The sequence below is a fragment of the Rutilus rutilus genome (assembly GCF_951802725.1).
Source record: "Rutilus rutilus genome assembly, chromosome: 22".
NCBI classification, from domain to species: Eukaryota; Metazoa; Chordata; class Actinopteri; order Cypriniformes; family Leuciscidae; genus Rutilus; species Rutilus rutilus.
In genome coordinates this window covers 5,220,967-5,237,760 of record NC_140227.1, presented here as the reverse complement: position 1 = coordinate 5,237,760, position 16,794 = coordinate 5,220,967, and the positions used below count along the sequence as shown (strand labels likewise).

The 16,794-nt window shown below is 37.0% G+C and overlaps 1 protein-coding gene across 2 annotated transcripts; it reads left to right on the top strand.

Moving 5' to 3' along the window:
• The first annotated feature begins 783 nt into the window (after nucleotides 1-783).
• On the top strand, nucleotides 784-16,776 carry nek4 (NIMA-related kinase 4). 2 transcript variants are annotated; one of them, XM_084395244.1, is made up of 16 exons: nucleotides 784-1,067; nucleotides 3,017-3,283; nucleotides 3,364-3,561; nucleotides 4,567-4,674; nucleotides 4,827-4,981; nucleotides 7,584-7,713; nucleotides 7,802-8,386; nucleotides 9,847-9,900; nucleotides 11,832-11,984; nucleotides 12,135-12,269; nucleotides 12,412-12,478; nucleotides 13,555-13,664; nucleotides 14,714-14,805; nucleotides 14,990-15,171; nucleotides 15,327-15,460; nucleotides 16,289-16,776. In XM_084395244.1, the coding sequence occupies exons 1-16, from the start codon at nucleotides 981-983 to the stop codon at nucleotides 16,385-16,387; spliced, it is 2,556 nt and encodes an 851-aa protein (XP_084251370.1). In that variant the 5' UTR covers nucleotides 784-980; the 3' UTR covers nucleotides 16,388-16,776. The 2 variants fall into 2 exon arrangements, with proteins under 2 accessions (XP_084251370.1, XP_084251371.1); XM_084395245.1 differs by having other exon boundaries at nucleotides 13,558-13,664; nucleotides 16,289-16,741.
• The last annotated feature ends 18 nt before the right edge of the window (nucleotides 16,777-16,794 follow it).

Genomic DNA, 16,794 nt, shown 5'->3' with positions numbered 1-16,794 from the left:
ATACACACACACACACACACACACACACACACACACACACACACACACACACACACACACATATATATATATATAAAGAGAGAGAGAGAGAGTCTATCTATCTATCTATCTATCTACACACACTCACACACACACATATATATATATAAAGAGAGAGAGAGAGAGAGAGTCTATCTATCTATCTATATATCTATCTACACACACACACACACACATATATATATATATATAAAGAGAGAGAGAGAGAGAGAGAGAGAGAGAGAGAGAGAGAGAGAGAGAGAGAGAGAGAGAGAGAATCTATCTATCTATCTACACACACACACACACACACACACACACACACACACACACACACATATATATATATATAGTATAACTTTGTTGTTTGTTCAACTGGCAGGTAGCTGTACTTGTCTTCACCTGACCCAACCAATGTGTACAGTAATACATGAATAAAAACATTACGCCACCTACTGGTGAAAATAATTTTTTGCCTTTGCCTATACTCTACTTATACTACTTTAAACTTCACATTTGCAATATGTGGAAGAAAAAAATAAGTATAGTTTGAAATGTAATTTCATATATAGCCTATATATAACGATAGTTATGCAATGCATATACTTTATATTTTCAAATATTATTGTACAAGTTAATGATTATGAAATAAAGCTTTTATTGGCAACATATCTTATGAAACTCTAATCGTCTTGCTGCTCTTATTTGGCACGTGTCGCTGAGCCTCTAGAGGGCGCTGTGTTGAGACTGAACACACATTAGATCGGAGTGTGTAGCGTTAACGCGGAGTGTGTTGCCTGGTGACGCCGAAGCTGAGCTCGCTGTTTCCTGCGCCCTCTGTCACCCAAAACAAGTTTCAAACAGACAAATCTCCGTCGATGCATTGAGAATAACGCGCTCACTTGTATTCGAACTTAAAACCACTCGCTATGTGATACAGACAGCATCTCTGGAAGAGGATCATGGACAGTTACTTGTTCGTTCGAGTTGTGGGGAAGGGGAGCTACGGGGAGGTGAACCTGGTCAGACACAAATCAGACCGTAAACAGGTAAGTTAACGGTAGAGTTACACACACACACACACACACACACACACAGCTTTAGAGATTTCACTACTGGCCGAGCTAAACTAATGTCTTGGTTAATATCAGATTGTGTTGTTGTTGTTTTTACTGCTGAGAGTTAACGTTAGCCTCTTCCATGAAAATGTCTAATTATTGAATTTACATATTTTAGGAAAAGCGTAGGAATTTTGTATTCTTGTATGATGCATTAGTTAACATGAACTAAGAATTAACAATACTTCTACAGCATTTATAATCGTAGTTAATGTTAATTTGCTAATACATTATTAAAAAATCAAATGTTGTATTTGTTAGCATTAGTTAATGCACAGTGAACTAACATGAACAAACAGTGAACAGCTGGATTTTTATTAACTAATTAATTAATACTGTAGTTTTTTAACAAATGTATTGTTCATTATTAATTCATGTTTCCTTAAAAATTCCTTAACTAATGATAACAAATGAGACCTTATTGTAAAGTGTTATCAATGTTCCTTGTACGTAACACTTATATATAATAACTTAATTTAAGAGGCAGATTATGAGCCTATAGGATACTTCATATCAGAGTGATCATGTATATTCAAATATGAATATGTATGAAAAAAAAAAAAATGAATCAGATCAATCTGTTAAGCATATAAAGCAATGTTTTAAGTGTTCTTATTATTTGACTAATTACTATAAAGGCAGTTGACATCCTGCAGTGTATAATGCTCTAAAACTATTTGAAACAATTTTGAACAGCATTTTTTCTTGTAAATTAAGTTTAAATAAAATTTTGAATTAATTTTCATACATACCGTTTTTGTGATTGTTTAATTACTTATTTATTGAAGCAGGACGATTTAAAGTCGGCATAAAAGAAAAGTTTTCTTCCCTATTGTGACGTATATCCGAGTGAAACGGCTTCTGGAACAAGAACAAATGTAGGGCGGGGCTTGATTTTGTCCATGGGGAATTGATTGGATGGTTGTGGTTTGCTATTGGTGGATCTCGTGTGAGTGACATGTTGTCGCTGCAAGAGGGAGGTGAAGTTATTTAGATTAAAGATTACGAGGGAGCATGTATTAAAAAATATATATTTTCTGCATGGATAAATCATTTATAATAAGTACTGCGATGTTCCATAAAAAATAGGAATTGTCAATTTTTATTTCATGGTGACTTTAAGGGATGCTTCGGAGTAATTTCAACCTAGGGTCCTTTGCACCATGACCTCGAGCCAAACAACCCCCCCCCCCCAGAAGCCTTTTTTCCCCTTGGTTGAACATTATTAAAGTTAGAGCTTATTTAGAGAAATCAGCCGAATGGCTTCGTGCAAGCGCTAATGGATCCAAGGATGTATCTCGTAAAATTACCCCACTAATAATGCCCAGAATGGTACCAAACTTCTGCAGTAGTACAAATGGGTTCTGTACTCATAAAGCGAGGCATTGGAAATTACTCCGAACCATCCCTTTAAATACACTGAAAAAAAAATGATAAAAGTTGTGGAAAATCTTAAAAGAACTAGTTTGCCTCATTTAAAATATATACTTTCCTTTATACAAACTGACAATAATGGACATTTGGATTTGGAATATATGATTGCTGATATGTTCCGTTCTTTCTTTGCGCAACAAACTTTAAATTGTGTTCCTAAAGGAATAGTTCACTTCAAAACAAACATTCTGTCATCATTTCCTCACCCTCAAGTTGTTTCAAACCTGTGTGAATTTCTTTATTTTGAAGAATGGTTATGGACATTCTTAAAAATATCTTCCTTTGTGTTCAGCAAAAGAAAGAAATTCACACAGCTTTGAAACAACTTGAGGGTGAGTACTTGATGAATTTTTTGTGAACTATTCCTTTAAAATGTGGACATTTTCCACTAGGATCCATGTCTTATGTGCAAAGTTGTAGCTTGGTATCTTGTATGGTTTTGGCAGTATGTGATCAAGAAGCTGAACCTGAGAACATCCTCCAGACGTGAACGGCGAGCCGCGGAGCAAGAAGCACAGCTCCTCTCTCAGCTCAAGCATCCCAACATAGTCACATACCGGGAATCATGGGAAGGCGAGGACTGCCAGCTCTACATTGTGATGGGTTTCTGTGAGGGAGGAGATCTGTACCACAGACTCAAACTGCAGAAGGGAGAACTGCTGCCCGAGAGACAGGTGGTGGAGTGGTTTGTTCAAATAGCCATGGCCCTTCAGGTAACTCCATATCCATCAGTCTGTCCAATTGTCCTTTCCGAAGTTTCAACTGAATAATAATTTTTTTTCTTTATCCGTAGTATTTACATGAGAAGCACATTCTGCATCGAGATCTGAAAACACAGAATATTTTCTTGACCAAAACCAATATAATCAAAGTGGGTGACCTGGGCATCGCACGGGTCTTGGAGAATCAGAACGACATGGCCAGCACTCTGATCGGCACACCTTACTACATGAGTCCAGAACTCTTCTCCAACAAACCGTACAACTACAAGGTACCGCATGCTCACAGTGACAGTTAGTGCAGCTCTAGATCAGTCTACGTCAATGATCATGTCTAGATCATCTTTTGCTAAATGTCACAAAACCTTCTTTTTTTTTTACCTCAGTCAAAATAAAAAAAATTTTTATATATATTGTTTATGTTTTTATTTAGCAATTAACAATTAAGCAATTTAAAAAAAGTTAATTATATATATATATATATATATATATATATATATATATTTGATTTAAGATTTGTTTTAAAGAAGTTATTAATATTATTCTGCAAGGATGCATTAAATTTATCAAAAGTTACAGTAAAGATTTTTACATTGTTACAAAACATTTCTACTTCAAATATGTTTAATGTTTTGTAATATCTTTTCATTGTAGAATCCTGAAAATAGTTGATCATGGTTTCCACAAAAACAATATGAAGCTGTTTTAAACATTGATAATAATAATAAATCTTTCTTAAGCTCTAAATCATCATATTAGAGTGATTTCTGAAGGATCATGTGACACTGAAGACTGGAGTAATGATGCTGGAGATTCTGCTTTGCATCACAGGAATAATTACATTTTAAAATAAAGAAATAGAAAATATTTCACAATTGTAATAATATTTCACAATATTACAGTTTGCACTGAATTTTTGATCAAATGGATGCAGTCTTGGTGAGCATAAGAAACTTTTGTTAAAAACATATAACATCTAACCAAACCCAAACTTTTGAACTTATGTAATATATTTTTATATAAAATATTATTTTGTATATATAATGTAATAATGGAGAATTAAAAAAAAAAAAAAAAAAAAAACTCAAGTAAAATATCAAACATAAAATGTCTGAGGATTTCTTAAATTTTAAGACAGAAATCTAAACAGTCCTAAAATAGCTTTTTTTTTTTTTTTATTTGAGGGTAACCTGGAGTTTTGTTCACCCAAATGTTGTGTTTAAGATGAATCATTATTTATGTTTGTTCATTTCAGTTATGTTTGTTTGTGTTTGCAGTCGGACATTTGGGCTCTGGGATGTTGCGTGTACGAGATGGCGACTCTAAAACATGCCTTCAACGCAAAAGACATGAACTCTCTCGTCTATCGGATCGTAGAAGGGAAGGTAGAGGATTATATTCATCATCTGTTTCACTGCTGAACTGTGAATGTTTGCATTTGTCAGATCTAAAGAGCTTTCCATTCATATCAGTACTCAATTCATCCTTCCTCATAATATATTAACAGTATTATTAATTATTCATTTTTAATATTCAGCTGCCCCAGATGCCGAGTAAGTACGACCCCCAGTTGGGAGAACTGATAAAGCGGATGCTGTGTAAGAAACCAGAGGACAGGCCGGACGTCAAACACATCCTCCGACAGCCGTACATTAAACACCAGATCTCCATGTTCCTGGAGGCCACAAAAGAGTATGTGCTTATTCCCACCTCTCCGATAAAATGCAAATAAAAAGATTCCACTAGATTTCAATAGGTTTGTAACTAGGGATTCGCCATTTTTAACAAACAAATATTGTCCGATACTGATATTTGTCATTTGCTCTCTTATTTAATCTTTTGTCATTAAAATAGATTCGTGTTTTAAAGGGGTGGTTGAATATGATTTCACTTTTCTAATTTTAGTTAGTGTTAAATGTTGCTGTTTGAGCATAAACAACATCTGCAAAGTTACAACGCTCAAAGTTCAAAGCAAAGGGAGATATTTGCTTTTAAAGAAATAGTTTTTTTAGGACTACAACAACGACATTCCTCCTGGGTTAGTGACATCACCAACTCTAAAATGTACATAAACCCCGCCCCCGGGAACGGGATTTATAGATTATCAAGACAGAATATGCTAATTAATGACTAGAAGATAACTACACATAAGCTACATAAATTCATCAACTAACCATTCAGAAATGTTGCTCTACATGTTGTCACTTCTTCTAGAGTCTCTCCATCTTTGTCTGACTCCGGTTTGAACATAAAAGGCTAAAAGTTTTTGAAATGTTCAGTCCATGTCTGTGTGAGGTAAAAGGACACAAGTTATTGAAGCTCCGCCCCCTGTGAGCAGCAGCAGCTCATTTGCATTTAAAGGGACAGACACAAAAACTGTTTTTTTGCTCACACTCAAAAAGTGACAACTTTAACATGCTATATAAAAATATTTGTGGGATATTTTGACCTAAAACTTCACAATACACACTCTGGGGACATCAGAGACTTATTTTACATCTTTCGAAAAGCGCATAATACCACCCCTTTAATCATTTTTTAAATAAGCAATGTTCAAAATGTAGGTATACTGGCTAGTTTATTGCTGCGTCATCAAATAATTTCTGTTGAACATGGATCCATTTAACATTCAACAGGCCAACATAAAAACAAATACAACAGAACAAAGATGCATATGAAATAAACAGTGCTTTTCAGGCAGGTCTAACAGTAGTTACAGAAATGAAGTAATAAAATGCTAAATATATTATTTATTGTATAAATTAAACATACGTTAATCTTTATTAAAGCTACAAAGTTATATAGTCAAGAGTAGTGATGTAGTTTGTTGTTTGATTAACTTTAAAACAGACAGCAGCGCTGCAGGAACATTAGGCTGCTGTCACTTTAAAAGCTGCACAGATTCAATATACTGGTACACAAGCGACTGTTAACGTTCATTTAAGACATAACCAACTATGTTTACAAGGATCCTCGCCAAGGCATGCATTTTGAAATAAATGTGTGTGAATTAGAAGTGAAAGAACTCAATTCAGTATTTGTGCCCTGAGACGTGGCTTTTCAGGCGTGTACTTTGTATGTGTGCGCACACAAAACCTCTCACAGTGAGTAGAATTGAGTTCTCTTTTGCGTCTTCTTGCGCTTTAATATTTAAATTAGCAAGGCTTAAAGACACGTGCAAAGGATACACTTTCGTGAAGATGCAGAACTGTCCTGATCGGAAGAGTCAGTTCCATCTTTTTTACCGAGCGTTGTTCACGCTTCCCCCAGTCCTTATTGTCGAGCCCTGCTGATTTTAATTTGTTTTGGCAAGTATTTAATTATTTTACTCAAAGAAAAACGTTGGATTGTGCAACAGACATTATACAACTCAGTGCCTTCACACAGTTAACCATCTGTTTGTATTATCAGCCTTTTTTTTATGCTGTAGCCGATATACCGATGATTTTAAACTGATACATCGGTGAATCTCTAGTTGTAACGGTACACAAAGATGACGCTTCGGTACATCCCTTGGTTTTGAAGTCACAGTTCGGTATGTTTTTGGTACAGGAGGGGGAAAACTAACCATGTGTTTTTTTGTTTTTTTTTACAAACTATGTCTGTCTTCAAATAATTAAAAAAAAGTCTGTCAGTATTGCTGCATACACTGCAGTTTATGGTTCTGTTGTAATTGGGGGAAGAGATTTGAAGTGCTTTTACTTGTTGATGCAAATATGTTAGTCAAATATTTTAGAATAAGGTTAGGATTATTGGGCTCTCATTCTAATCCTCTCCATCTATTTGACACACATGCTCTCCGGCACTTGTTCATTGAAGTCTGCAAATTTAAAGTTAAATTCTGACTCGCTTTCTGTCAGGATAATCCTTTATGCGAAATTGAAAAACTTGTGTGAATTTGTAACATTTACAGGCAAGTATACATCAGTAAGATGTGAGTTGTGCGCTGACAGTAAGGAAAGCCATGTAGGTTTATGATTTAGTTTGAAGTGCTAAATTTAAAGCATTTCTCATGTTTAAGACAGGTTGGATTATGCACTTATTCAGTGGCAACTCACTCTGTGTGGTTCATTATTTTTCAGATGTGTTTGCAACATAAAAGTATATTGATATAAACGATATTGCCCCACATAAGGAGGAGAATCAGAGTTTAAAATTACATTCCGCACAGAGATTAAAACAATACTGTATTCATTTGGTACACGTGTTCAGTACGGGTCGTTCGGTTCGGTACATGCAGAACTTAAAGTGTTTATAATGTTTACAATGGTCTGTCCTGTTACCGATCTAACAGGAAAACTGCCAAATCACGGAAAAACGCAGCAAACAGCAAACCGAGTGCCGGATCAGATGGCTCAACCAAACCAAATCATGAAGTTCAGCCACAGTGTTTTAACTCTGAGTCAAAGACCAGAAGAAAAAAGGTAGGATGAAGCTGGCAAGTTGCTGATTTTATGACCATGTGTGTGGACATGATCTCAGTTCATCTGTTTTGTTTTCCACATTTCATAGGTTGAAGAAAATCACTTGAACCGACAACAACTCTGTAACGGTGCAGTGGAAAATGTGGTTCCTAACCCACCCTTGCCCCCCAAATCTCCTAATCGGGACATTCTTAACTCAACAGGCCAATCTATAGCCACTATTAGCAATGTAGACATTGAAATCCAGTCCCAGAAACAAAGAAAAGCCAAGCCACCACAGCCAAAGCCCAGCAGCCATCAAAACCACAAGCCTCCATCTGTGAGCGTGAAGAAAGAAGATCCCAGTCCTCCTCAGACACACCCTCTGAAACAAGAGTTTGGTGTCAGCAGGACGGAGGATAAGATGTCAGCGGATGGATTGAGATCAGAAAGCTCAAACACTCCCAAACCTGCAGATCGAACCAAGAACAAGGCTCTCGAAGCAAGTATGGATCTCAAAGACGACACTATGAAGCTCCTGCAGGAGGCAGGGGTGGAGGACCTCCCTTACGAGCCCACTGAACAACATCACGATGCGGAGAGCCAAAGAACTTCAGCAGCTGTTGACGATAATCACAGCAATGCTTGTGTCATGAAGGATGTTCCCACTGGAAGTTCAACTGAGGAGAGTGAGGTACGTTACTGTGATGGAACCGATCGAAGCTTCTGATAGGTTTGATTAATATAAAGCCGGTTGCACACTGTACGAGTTATAATGGTTATTTACGCCTGTTGCTTGTCAGACTGTACGAGCATGATCCCCGCTGTAAGCCATGTCACACTGTAGGGTCTCAGTTGTCATTAATGTCAGACTGCTGTGTTAAAAAACTGGTGCATGTCCGGAGTGTTACATCATCAGTCCTTCACACGTTCAGTGACTGAGCTGCATTTACATGTGTTACAAAACTGTTGGAAAAAAAAACGGTGTGGACCAAGTGGTGGTTAGTTGTTGTCTCACTGATTGTGGCATCAGGTTCTGCGTTCTTATTGGCTTTTGACATGATGCTTGTCGTAGGAGAAGTCACACTGCAGGACTGCGTGTCATAACTCCTGACAATGCCGGTATTTTGTTGGAGGAACAAAAAAAAAATCGTCTGTCGGTGAGCAAGTCAAACTAGCGGTCAAAGACTTCAAATTTCGGCCTAGGATCAGAGGAATCTTTTAGGCTTCATAAACTTTGTCTCAGACGGCCAAATCGTGGCCAAAATCGTACAGTGTGCACCCAGCTTTAAACCATAACTCTCTTAGGCCCTGTTTACACGAGAACACTCGCGGGTGAAAACGTAAAAATATTTTATCAGATGTGCCTTTCGTTTAGACGGCGACTGCGTTTTTGGGGCTTAAAAACGCAAAAAAGTGAAACCACCCTCCAGAGTGGAAATCTTAAAATCGCTCCACCGTCGCGTTTCCGTCTAAACGGTAAAAACGCAAAAGTCTGCTAGACAGTGAAGGCACCGATCAATGCTTCACATTGCCACCTAGCCGCCTGGAGTGCATACTACATTGAATTTCACACACTTTTGCGTCACCATATGCACGCAGATTTCCTCCCCATAACGCTCGTCTAAACGCAGAATAAAAAGTGATCACTTTTGCGTTTTCTCTTCAGATCGTTTCCGTGTAAACGTAGCCTTAAAGTCCCTCTTATATTGATGGACTTTAATATGTTTTATCATCTGTGCTAAAAGAAAGATTCACAATGAGAAAGATTCATAAATTCTGTCATTATTCACTCACTCTCATGTCATCCCAAACCTGTATGACTTTCTCTCTTGTGTGGAACATAAAAGGCGATATTTTGAAAAACGTCACATCAGAAAATGTCCATACTATGGAAGTCAATGGACACCAAAACTGTTTGGTTGCCAATCATGTTCTTTGAAATGTCATATTTTGTGTTCCACACAAGAAAGAAAGTCATACAGGTTTGGAACAACATCAGGGTGAGTAAAAGATGACAGAACTTTCAGTTTTCAGGAACTATCCCTTTAGATTCATTCATTCATTCATTCATTCATTCATTCATTCATTCATTCGTTCATTCGTTCATTCATTCATTCATTCATTGTATTTTTTTTTTTCGTCACATTGCAGGGAAGTTTAGACTTCACAGAGAAACTACTCAAGCCTGTTCCTGTCATTTTAATGGTAAAACACCGTTCCTTTCTTGTTTTAAATCATTTTATTTAAAGATATTAATGAAAATGTATATTGTAAAATTTATACTTGAAAAACATTTATATAGTTATATAAATATTACAAAAATATTTATTTACTTAATTGTTTATATTAGTATTAATGGTAACACTTTACAATAAGGTTCATTAGTTAACATTAGTTAACTACCTTAACATGAACTAAGAATGAACAAGACTTCTTCAGCATTTATTAATCTTAGTTAATATTACACTCACCTAAAGGATTATTAGGAACACCATACTAATACTGTGTTTGACCCACTTTCGCCTTCAGAACTGCCTTAATTATACGTGGCATTGATTCAACAAGGTGCTGAAAGCATTCTTTAGAAATGTTGGCCCATATTGATAGGATAGCATCTTGCTGTTGATGGAGATTTGTGGGATGCACATCCAGGGCACGAAGCTCCCGTTCCACCACATCCCAAAGATGCTCTATTGGGTTGAGATCTGGTGACTGTGGGGGCCATTTTAGTACAGTGAACTCATTGTCATGTTCAAGAAACCAATTTGAAATGATTCGAGCTTTGTGACATGGTGCATTATCCTGCTGGAAGTAGCCATCAGAGGATGGGTACATGGTGGTCATAAAGGGATGGACATGGTCAGAAACAATGCTCAGGTAGGCCGTGGCATTTAAACGATGCCCAATTGGCACTAAGGGGCCTAAAGTGTGCCAAGAAAACATCCCCCACACCATTACACCACCACCACCAGCCTGCACAGTGGTAACAAGGCATGATGGATCCATGTTCTCATTCTGTTTACGCCAAATTCTGACTCTACCGTCTGAATGTCTCAACAGAAATCGAGACTCATCAGACCAGGCAACATTTTTCCAGTCTTCAACTGTCCAATTTTGGTGAGCTTGTGCAAATTGTAGCCTCTTTTTCCTATTTGTAGTGGAGATGAGTGGTACCCGGTGGGGTCTTCTGCTGTTGTAGCCCATCCGCCTCAAGGTTGTGCGTGTTGTGGCTTCACAAATGCTTTGCTGCATACCTTGGTTGTAACGAGTGGTTATTTCAGTCAAAGTTGCTCTTCTATCAGCTTGAATCAGTCGGCCCATTCTCCTCTGACCTCTAGCATCAACAAGGCATTTTCGCCCACAGGACTGCCGCATACTGGATGTTTTTCCCTTTTCACACCATTCTTTTTAAACCCTAGAAATGGTTGTGTGTGAAAATCCCAGTAACTGAGCAGATTGTGAAATACTCAGACCGGCCCGTCTGGCACCAACAACCATGCCACGCTCAAAATTGCTTAAATCACCTTTCTTTCCCATTCTGACATTCAGTTTTGAGTTCAGGAGATTGTCTTGACCAGGACCACACCCCTAAATGCATTGAAGCAACTGCCATGTGATTGGTTGATTAGATAATTGCATTAATGAGAAATTGAACAGGTGTTCCTAATAATCCTTTAGGTGAGTGTATATTCAACATTTACTAATACATTATTAAAACCAAAGGTTGTGTTTGTTAACATTAGTTAATGCACTGTGAAGTAACATGAACAAACAATGAACAGCTGTATTTTTATTAACTAACATTAACAAAGATTAATAAATACAGTAACAAATGGATTGTTCATGGTTAGTTCATGTTAGTTAATATATTAACTAATGTTAACTAATGAATCTTATTGTAAAGTGTTACCTTATTAATAGTACAAATATTTACTTAATCCTTTAAAACCTGATAGTAAAACACAGGTGTTATTATTGCTTTTGTTTTTCAGATTGGTGATTGAAATACAATTAATTTTTGTGCAAATCATTAATTAACTGTTGTTGTTTATTAATATTTCTAATTAATATTTTTATTATAAATATTAATATAATCCTTTAAATAATATTTAAACATTACTTATAATAACATTTAGGAGCCATGCAATTCAGAGTCCACAGCGCTCTCAGATCACAGCAGAGCAGTTCTTCTTCCTTCTTCCTCTTCCTCTTCCTCCGAACCATCCACGTCACGTCAGCGCAGGCAGAGGAAGAAGGACACGTCTCTGGATGACCACAACACTCATCAGGTGAGCAGCTTGAGCATTGGAATTCTTGTATTTTATAATTTAACGATTAATTGATAACTTTTTATCAAAGAATCAGTACAAACCAGGATGAATTCACATACTTATATTGTCTGTCGCTGATCTTACTCACTAAAACATGTATATGTTCAGGTCAAAGCAGTGTCCAGACCACTGCCGCCTCTTCCTGAAGATATCCTATCAGTAAACAGTGCACAGAAAGCCCAGAGTAACTCAGAGAAGAACAGACCTACCGATCTCTCATCCAAGAACACTCCAGAACAGCAGGTGAAACATTGGGGACTGTATTAAACTGCTTTATACAGTATATCCATGTAAAGAATGCATGTGCCGTAATCTGATATTTCCCATGGTATCATGTTTGTTTCATCTGCGAGTTTGTTGTCAGTAAAAATCACTGTACTTGCAGAGCCGTCCACTGTCTGCGAGGGAAAGGAGAAGACTGAAGCAATTACAGGAGAACTCCAGACAACAAGGTTTGTGAATTTCTTTGAATGCCGTGAAAATGTTTAAAAAACAATAACAATGTGAACGTTGGAACGTGGAAAAATTACAGCAAATATAGACCAAAACAAGATGACCTTGTTCACATGCACTCCATTTTCCGACTAAGGTCCATGTTCTGTTTAAGGCTTTAAATGCTTCATAGCTTCAGGGTTATTATCGTGAACTAAACAAGAGTTTTGTTAAATAAAGATGAATAAATGTTAGATGTCGAAGCACTAAATTACTGACTGGAAATAAATACAAACTAAAACTAACCAATAACTAAAGCTAAGACTGAAATAAACCTAAAGTGATATTTAAAAAAATAAATAAAAAAAATGACAAAGCACATAACAAAATTACTAAAAACTATTAAACTAAAATGAAAATATAAAATAAAAGCTATAAGTATGTGAATAACACTGCACAGCTATTGGAATATAGACATAGACATGCACATTTCTTTTTCTTGTTCTTTTCTGAAAATGCAAATGCAAATGACCATATTCGGACTACTGCCGGAATATTCTTTTGCACATAAACACAATCAAGATGTATGCTAGATTCTTTTTCAAACTGTTCACTTTTTTGTACACTTAAAGGGATAGTTCACCCAAAAATGAAAATTCTCAAGTTGTTCCAAACCTGTGTGAGTTTCTTTCTTCTGCTGAACACAAAAGAAGATATTTTGAAGAATGTCCGTAACCACACAGTTAATGGATTTTTTTTTTTTCATACTAAGGAAGTCAATGGGCTCCATCATCTGTTTGGTTACGGACATTCTTCAAAATATCATCTTTTGTGTTCAACAGAAGAAAGAAACTCATACAGGTTTATCCCTTTAAAGGAGGGTTTGACTTTCATTCTGTTAAAGAGGCCTCACGAGCGATAACACCCTTGAGAGCACAGTATTGGCGGATCAAAGCGAGACGTTTCTGCATGCGTCCATTAGAATGCATGAGGGGCCGCCCACTATGATCAAAGCCCACAGGTGCTGCATAACTGAATTCAGATAAAAGCAGATTTTGCACAATGATTATGATTCCTTAGTTTCTTTTCTTTGAAGCAGTGTCCGCTGTCAGAAGGGCACCTTGTGATGTCCCCTCATTAGACGGTAAGCAGACGGACCAGCTACACTGCCCGAGACCTGCTAGCACAACCTTGGAAACAAAAAAGGTACGTCTAATTTTTCCTCCTCGACTCAGAACGGTCTTTCAAACAGCATACACTTCATTCTTAAAGGCATAGTTCACCAAAAAATCTAAATCCTGCTATTGCCACTCTTTCTTCTGTGGGACATTTAGATATTTTGAACAAAATATATATTTTTCCTTTCAATGGTTCCCAACATTCTTCATATGATCTTATATATTATTATGTCAGATCTTCTATATTAGAAATACATACAGGTTTGGAACTACATGAGGGTGAGTAAATAATGGCAAAAGATTAATTTTGTTTCATCAAGTTTCAAAACTATATTCACCATGTAATCAAACCTGTTTAATGCCTGACTTTAAATAAATCTACTCTGTGACAGTGATTCCCAAACATTTTAGTGTCGTACCCGCTTAGGGATTTAACATCCTTCTGCGTAACCTCTCTCTTCCACTCTTCCACCGCAGTCGCACCTTTTCCATTAAGGGATAGTTGAATAGAGAAATAAGCAGTGATGGTAAAAACAAAGTGATACTTTTAAATATTAAACTACAACCACCAGTAGGTGGCGGTAAGTCACTGTCTTAATGAGTGAGTTATCAAGTCATTCATTCATTCAGTAACCAAGTGTCTGTATTTATGAACGAGTCATTTAATCATTGACTCACGATTCGTTCAAAGCCGCTGATTCGTTCATGAAACCCCACTGTGTGTTTCAGTTCTGCTGTGACTTTCGTTGAAACTGTTATTTCGTTGCAGAATAGAGCAAACAAAACTGTTTTAAAATGTCCATCACTTAATATTACACTTTTGTTTGTTGAACTGTTGTATAAAATCAGTGTCACACGTGGATATTTGGGAAAAATGCCATTCTTTCTCGTATAATACATTACAAACGTTAAAAACAAGAACTCGCGCGCACACACACACAGTATGTTTTTGTAAGAGAGTCTTAATTGAACAGTCTATGAACAGTAAGATATCTGTGAACAGTTAGAATCCAAGATCTCAGCTAGTTGGTCAAAAGGGATCTGACCTGAACTGTTTCGGTTGTCTTTGTGTATCAGGAGAGGAAGTCCTCATGGAGACAGTCTGATGAAGACGAGTGTAGCTCCTCCACCAGCTCCACTGAGCGCTCAGAGGGGGACTACAGAGAACAGTAAGACCTCACACTAATGTGCTCTAATAAGACATAACTGGCTACATTTATGTATGTACAAATTCTGAATAATGACGGAATTGGGTCATATTCCGGTTATGTATGCGTCATGTAAACATATATGTGTTCTTCGCATTGTTTACTGCCAATAACAGTGACTCATTTTTTATTTATTTTTATACAGAAAGCGTGAGACCAGTGAAATGCAAGACTTGGTTCAAATGATGACACAGACGTTACACATGGATGCCAGAGATGTATCACTGCCTGAGTTCAAACTAAACAGGAAGTACAGGGACACCCTGATGCTTCATGGGAAATCCAGAGAGGGACAGGGGGATTTCCAAATCAGTGGCTTCCCGTTAGGTAACTCGCTTAACTCGTTTTCAGGAACATTCACAGTCAACACAAATATTCAAATTCCTTTAAAACAGAAAATTGTGAATTGAGTAATCCTTCATTTTTAGTACACTAGTCTGGCGACAGAATCCATCGTTATTTTCCTACTTTTCTGTATTTAGATGACAGCACGGGTCCAGCAAAGGTCAGGAGAGTGATCGAGCACTTGCGTACAGATGTGGTGAAAGGACTCGGTGTGAAGCTGTTGGACAGAGTCCTGGACATCATGCAGGAGGAGGATGAAGTGAAGAGAGAGGCAAGTTAGCTAAAGACTCACTGTACTTTAGAAGGACATCAGAATCAATAGGCCATTGAAATGTTTACAAAAAAATCATGATTCATCATTAACTGTTGTGAAAAATGTATTCTAAGTTTATGATACAGTGGAGGAACAACTGAAACCACACGTGCGTAATAATCAAGAAACTTTGCTGCCGTACCATGAGTCCAGCAGGCGTAATGATATGACGCAGCGCCTGAAAATAGTCCCCAGCTCGGTAACTTCCAACGTGACCGGGACTAAGTTTGTCTAACCTATTTGACCTATTTTCAGGCGCTGCGTCATATCATTACGCCTGCTGGACTCATGGTACGGCAGCAAAGTTTCTTGATTATTACGCAGGAATGAGAGTATAGTTCCTAGCCATATCAGCCTAGAAAATCGCAACTTTTCATTTTCCGTCGGTCTTAGTACACGATGTAACTACAGAAGAGTTAAGTTTTAAATAGGAAAAATATCTAAACTCTTTGGTCATTTTTTTGAGAGAGATGCTAATGGTCTTGTCCGAGTCAATGATCTATGCTAAGCTATGCTAAAAGTGGTACCGCCAGACCCGGAGTTCGGCTGAATGGATTCGAAAACGGTAAAACTCAACTGTTTAACTCTGGGGGAGTTGTAAAATGAGCCTATTTCCAAAAAAAAGTGGAGTATCCCTTTAACAATTTAATGGGTAGCTTTCGTTCTAATACCAGCACTAGCAAAAAGACTTTCATGTTTGCTAAATGGATAAAAACATGAAAGCATTTTTAGAAAACATACTAAATAGCAGTTAGCCTGATATTTCTATTCTTTTTTTCTATCCAGCATTTACTGCAGGAGCAAATGGGGGATGAAAAATACAAGCAGTACGCAGTGAAAGTGCGACAGCTGAAGTTCTTTGAGGACGTCGCATTCAAAGATTGAGCCAGATCAGAAGCACTTGAGGATCCCCGCCTGTGAAACGCTGATGTACCGTTACGACTTCACTGAAGCCTCCTATCAACAATCACTGTTACTTTAGTAATGCTTTTGTAAATGTATAGTGATATAACTGAGCTTAACACTAGATATGCAATAAAGCTATGTTATTATGCACCTTTAAATTTCACAAAAGCATTATTTTCTATTGGAAATGTGAACCTATGCTATGTAGATAGCAATCTTGAATTTAATAGCAAGACGTTGAAATAGTTTTCCTATTTTCTGGACTGTATATTTATATGATGAATAATGTAAATCAATATGAAATGATTTTTAATAAATGACATTTTCAGGAACGCTGTGCTTTCTTTTGCATTAATACATCTCCACTCAAAAAAAAAAAAAAAAGT

What these genes read in the sequence shown, in the direction of transcription:
- nek4 (XM_084395244.1), top strand. Translation starts at nt 981, where the DNA reads ATGGACAGTTACTTGTTCGTTCGAGTTGTGGGGAAGGGGAGCTACGGG. An exon ending in AATCAGTGGCTTCCCGTTAG is followed by an intron (nt 15,172 to 15,326) that starts GTAACTCGCTTA and finishes TTCTGTATTTAG; the next exon opens with ATGACAGCACGGGTCCAGCA. An exon ending in AGGATGAAGTGAAGAGAGAG is followed by an intron (nt 15,461 to 16,288) that starts GCAAGTTAGCTA and finishes TTTTCTATCCAG; the next exon opens with CATTTACTGCAGGAGCAAAT.